The 6,000-nt window shown below is 46.4% G+C and overlaps 1 protein-coding gene across 4 annotated transcripts in view; it reads left to right on the top strand.

Moving 5' to 3' along the window:
- The first annotated feature begins 1,079 nt into the window (after positions 1 to 1,079).
- The window catches only part of LOC135912938 (uncharacterized), a 46,109-nt gene continuing 41,188 nt past the window's right edge, over positions 1,080 to 6,000 (top strand). For all 4 annotated transcript variants that reach the window (XM_070523791.1, XM_065445558.1, XM_065445557.1 and 1 more), the window contains exons 1-4: positions 1,080 to 1,136; positions 1,836 to 1,855; positions 4,104 to 4,309; positions 5,450 to 5,550. In XM_070523791.1, coding sequence (XP_070379892.1) covers positions 1,133 to 1,136; positions 1,836 to 1,855; positions 4,104 to 4,309; positions 5,450 to 5,550 — 331 coding nt within the window. In that variant the 5' untranslated portion in view covers positions 1,080 to 1,132. The remainder of the gene's footprint in view (positions 1,137 to 1,835; positions 1,856 to 4,103; positions 4,310 to 5,449; positions 5,551 to 6,000) is intronic.

Below are 6,000 nucleotides of genomic sequence, written 5' to 3'. Positions count from 1 at the left end.
TGTTGAATTTATAACTTCTAACGCTAATCGCACGCTAGGCTATCTGCGCAGAAACATTTACGCCGTTCCTGCTTCTCTAAAACTCACGCTCTACAAAACACTTGTTCGATCAAAATTAGAATATGCCTCGGCCATCTGGGATCCCCCTCAAGTATCACTAACCCTCTCCCTCGAAGCCATTCAGAACCGCGCGTCCCGCTTTATTCTAATTACTGTCGTCATGCTAGCGTAACACTCATGAAGCAAACCCTTAACATACCGGACCTTTCAGTACGTCGTGCATACAGTCGCCTCTGCCTTTTACGCAAGATTTACCACAACCCGGTATTAAAAGAAAAACTTCTTACTCCTCCTTCCTACTTTTCATCCCGCAGCGATCACCTTAATAAAGTTTCCGTGCCATTTTGTCGCACGAACGCGTACTATTACTCTTTTTTACCTCGCACCTGCAATGACTGGAACCGCCACCCCACATCGGTCGCTACTATTATAGACTTATCGAGATTCAAGACTGCTGTTTTCCATGCCATCTAACAAATATTTTATTAATTGATGTGCATTCTTTTTCTGTGTATATGTACCACTCCTTTCTGTAGCGCCTACGGGCCTTGAACGTATTCAAAATAAATAAACAAACAAATAAATAAATAAATAAATACATAAATAAATACATTGTATTTATGACAATGTATTATGACAATGTATTTATGACAATGACATGACAATGACATGCATAAATACCGTGACAGGAATGCCGTGACGTAACGTCACATAACGCCTCGAAAAGCTTTGCGTACCCTCAAACGATCCTGGATAGCCAGCTGCCTGCAAAATGCTTTGCATAACATCAATTACCATTGTGCGTGGGATCTGCATAATTTTATTTCTTCTTGTTTATACAAAACTGATTACTCTAATGCGCATTATATTATTTTTATACGATCGATTTCGTTCATATCTTCATTTATATTTTTTTGTTATAGCGCCTAGTGAGTGGCTGATCACCCGCGGTGAGTATAGGCCAACATTAAACGGATCGTCATCGTCATCATCATCATCATCATTGCCATCGTCTAGAGCATGCGAAGATCACCCCGCTGTAGCACTCGGAGGTAGCAGCGAAGCTGCAGCCATGGGTAAGCGAGTTTTCTAATTGCACAGGATTTATTTAGCGATGAGTTTCCAATTAAGCTAATGGCGGGGCAGCCAAGTTGGCGGCTACGGCTCGCAGACAGATCGCGTCACTATGACCGAGACGTCATGGCGGCTTCTGCGCTACTAAACAAAATATAGATGCGCGTGTCGTCTGCGCCAAACGTCGCAGAATGCAATAGCAGCCGTAGCCAGTGGGTCTCTATTAGAGCATTTTACGAGCCATAGGTCTTGCGACGGCCCACCCTCTTTTCAGGTGGAGACAGCGACAGCGACGAAGATGAAGGCGCACTTAAGTGTTCATCGCTTGTACATCGTTTATCTGCGACAGTCTGTTTTCCTTGTTTCGCTCGGTTGACCTTCACGCTAGCCTAAAGCAATTCATCTGCGACAGCTTGATTTATTTGTTTCGTTCGGGTAATCTTCACACTAGCTAAATAAATTCATCTGCGACCAGTTTGATTTCCTTGTTTCGCTCGATTAATCTTCGCACTAGTGAGTGAGTGAGTGAGTGAGTGAGTGAGTGAGTGAGTGAGTGAGTGAGTGAGTGAGTGAGTGAGTGAGTGAGTGAGTGAGTGAGTGAGTGAGTGAGTGAGTGAGTCAGCGCGAAAGCCGAAAAACAAGCTTCTCAATCGCCAAATACTCGCTATTTGTGTAAATGAAAATTGTTTTTTCCCCCACAGCAACCTCCGGGCGCACCAAGGTAAGCGTCACGATATTGTCAAGCCAGGACAATTGAGCTCTAGCTAACACCGTATTGGTCCAGCGTCGCGAATTCGTGACACAGCGAATAATTGCTGACTCCACATTACCGCACAGAAATTACGTGCTAATGTTGGTCTTCAGGGTGCTCTCCATAGAGGACTCCTTAGTTTAAAAAAATATTTAAACTCCCGAGGAATAATCTGAATGAGAAGCGAGTGCATCGAGACAACTGTGCATGTAGTCAAGAGCGTGCGTTTTTCCCGTTCTTCCGTGGTGTTTACACTGACACGCGAGGTGAGAACTGGTCGTAAAATAAAGGTGGTTTTTGTTCTCGCGCAACTCAACATTTATTCTTGCCCTTACAAACTCTCCTACTGAATGCAGATTTAGCCGCGGAATATTGGCTGGATTTTCTCCACGTCACGAATGGTCAAATACGGCATGCGCGCCTTTTTCTTTGTGTGTGTGCGCGTGCTCCTGCGGTTAGGTGCGAACGCACCGCTTGATATATATATATATATATATATATATATATATATATATATATATATATATATATATATATATATATATATATATATATATATATATATATATATATATATATATATATATATATATATATATATTGTAACGATGTTAATAAAACAACGATAGTTATTAAGGGCGAACTTGTGCCCACAAGTAAAAGGCACTGCGTTCGTGAAGAAATCTGCGGCAGTCGCGTTCTCAAACTGGGCTAGATCCGTATTCTTTTTTTCTCGTGTGACACCTCGTGCGCGCGGCGCATGCGAGCCGGGTCCAACCGGTTATATATATAGTGAGAGAGAGAGAGAGCAAATGATAAATGAAAGGTAGGGAGGTTAACCCCGCTTTATAAGTAACCGAATGGAATAGGTAGAAGGGGCTGATTTCACGAAGCTTTTCGTTCGTATGCGTTTTTTGCCATTGGCTAATCGTCCCTCGGCCAGTAATATGTCCAGCATCACGAATGGCTGGAATTTTCTGTTACGAACACTTCTAGCGGAAGTGCTTTTTTTTTATGACTGCGGGTCCTGATTCAGCTGTACTAGTGAAACGAGGTGAGCTGGCAGATGTCACGTCCCGGTGGAGGCAAAGAGGAGCGATTTTTGTTTATGCATCGTTTTGTGTTGCTTTTCAAATTTGGGAGACGTATAATTCACGTGTATGATTTTTATTTAGTGTGCAACCCGCACGAAGAAAGTATGCCAGGAAATGTGCCGCATGTAAACATGGCTATATCAAAGTTAAAACGTACCTGTCAACGTCACCAATGATGTCACAACGTCACAACAAACGTCAACAGTAGCAAGAGCCTCCGTCAGGCCACGGGGACTTTAGCTTTGTGAGAAGGAAAAGGTACGTGACCGAAGATGTACCAAAGGTGGAGGGTTCGTAGGCTTGACACCAAAGGTAACAGGTTCGACTCCCACCAAAGGTCGAGGGTTCGTAGCCTTTTCGGACCATCGTTTCGCTACGCCAACAAGGCCTAATTATCCGCCTCACGAGTCACTTAATGCTTCCACATTAATAATTACCACTCCTCCTCCAGCCTCAGCACGGCCCCCCAGAAATTTAGACACACCTTTCTCCTCCCCCAGCCCCCTAATTTGATTCCTGGGGAAACCCCTGGGGCGTGTGCGGCCCTTTCCCTTCCGTCTCCTCTTCTTCATTTCCTCGCTTCAGTTTTACTCTACCTGTGCAAGAATAAGTGGCGAGGGAACCGGAAAGCTTTCGCTAATACAGCTCCATCGAAGACGGATCGTCTCGTCGAAACGTTGGTTCCGGGGCTAAGGGTTCCTTCAGAAATAACGTACAGCGCGAAAGACAAGGACTGCGAATACGACATACACAGCGCTGTGTATGTCGTCTTCGCAGTCCTTGTCTTTCGCGCTGTACGTTATTTTTGATCATGAATTACCAACTAGCTCCAGAGCTGTGTATGTCGTCTTCACAGCACTTTTCTTTCGTGCCGTACGTTATTTTTGATCATGAATTACCAACTAGCTCCAGAGCTGTGTATGTCGTCTTCACAGCACTTTTCTTTCGCGCTGTACGTTATTTTTGATCATGAATCACCAACTAGCTCAAGCAACCACCCTAGTTAACCCGGGTTCCTTCGTTCGACCCCTGTCGGACGGAGAAGCTGGAACACGTGGGGTGTGACGATTTCGGCAAACATGCGGTGATGACGACGGCGATGACACCACGTTGACAACGCGCAGCGTGCCGCCAGCTCTAATGCGGGAGCCACGGAGACGCCGCAACCGACACCCGAGCCGGCCTCCACGATCCGGGCCACGTTCCACCGCGAGCCTGCAGGCGAAGTGCCGGACGTCGACGTGGGCGAGGTGGACGTAGACATCAGGCGGTTGTTGACCGCTATACCACCGCTCTACAGGATCACACGCGAGCAGGCCGCCCTACGAAGGTAAGCTCTCCGAACGAGAGCTCCGTTTTAGGATTTGCCCCACCGTCGTGCGCATGCGCGAGTTGAGAGAGAGAGAGACGGAGAGCGACATCTGGGGACTATAGTGCCTAGAATATATCAGAGAGCTTTAGTTTAGGGGACGCAAGCGGCTTGCGTACGCACGAAGTAGGGGCGATTGCATTGCGCATGCGCAGTACCGTGGCCCTTAGTTCTTGAGTACGCAAGCCGCTTGCGTCCCCTAAACTAAAGCTCTCTCATTGGCACTATATGGGGACTTTTGCTGGGGACTTCTGAGCCTCTAATGCGCGTCTAATTGTCTAGGTACTATACGTAGGACGACGTGCTTCGATGCTGTGTAAAAGTGCCGCTTAAACTTCGGCCTATGCAGAGTCTGTAATGGCGAAGCGGCAATTATCCGTCGTCTGTTGGTTCTGCTATCTGTGGCACGGGAAGCATACAAGTTTGCCGCTTTGCACTGCGTGTTCGGCGCTCTGCCAGTGCCACGGTCGTCGGCGACGGGAGGAGTACGTGTCACGTGGCCATGCTCTGCGTATAGGCGCCGCCCAGCCATGAACAAGAACTGATGTGCGGCCTACAAATGAATATTTTTTTTACTATAAAAACGAATTGGTGATTAGTAGGCGTGCCGTTATGCACTCGTCTGCGGCGGCTAAAGTCGCATCATTTGCGATATTTTTTTTTCGGGCTCATGTACATTCTCTTGTGCAAATCGTGCTAATCCGGATCTGTGCAAATCCGCATCCAAATGGATCCTGCAAATCCGGATAAAATCGTGCAAATCCGGATCCAAATCATGCAAATCCGGATCTGTGCAAATCCGGATCCAAATGGATCCTGCAAATCCGGATCCAAATGGACGGATCTGTGCAAATCGATCGCAGTATTGTTAATTAAAACAGATAAAATAATGCGCACAGACAAGGTACCATACTGCGAACAGTCAAATTCCTATGATGCCAAAGTCGGCCAACTTGGCGTCTATAAGACGGGGCGTAGTTACCTTCTCAGCCAATCACATTGTGTCCAGAATAGTGACTGACAATCTCTGAACGATTGCAGCGCCGCACTTGCACCTGGTAGCTTCAAAGTGAAATACAGTAGGGGTATACAACTTTTCAGGAGGTCGGAGAGGAAGCGCAAGCACTACCTCTTATGTGCGTTCCTACTGGTCGTGTACATGATAATCCTCATGTTGCTGCTGTTCCTCATCCATCCACCCGGTGCGTACAATGCATGAGTGCATGTCCCAGCATGGCTTCCGTGATCTCGCACCGTGGTCCCTGAAATCGCCGGTGCCCGATCACTGAGGCTACGTTTTTTATGGTGTACGTTATCTATAGGTTGCGCGTCTACCGTATGTTAAATTACCTCATGTTTACACACATAATTTATTTTACTTTGATGGGCACAAGTATAGTAAAGGACACGCCACCGCCAATGCTGTGGCAATGCGCTAAACGGTCGTGTGCCAGACTTCTGATGCTACTCCGTTTATAAATCATAACATCCCGTTTAATGAGCTGCGCACGATACTTTTTTTCCGTAAGCCGAGGGCTGCCGCCGTGTCTGTAAGATACTATGCAGTTTAATTCTTATTTTCCTGTCTCATTTTTGCGTGATGCATTTACTTAGAATGTGATAGAGGCTATCGGGAAATGTCGACATAAGCA

This window comes from Dermacentor albipictus, chromosome 8, assembly GCF_038994185.2.
Source record: "Dermacentor albipictus isolate Rhodes 1998 colony chromosome 8, USDA_Dalb.pri_finalv2, whole genome shotgun sequence".
In the NCBI taxonomy this organism is placed as follows: Eukaryota; Metazoa; Arthropoda; class Arachnida; order Ixodida; family Ixodidae; genus Dermacentor; species Dermacentor albipictus.
Note: the sequence above shows the minus strand (reverse complement) of the source record. Positions and strands in the feature narration are given on the sequence as shown.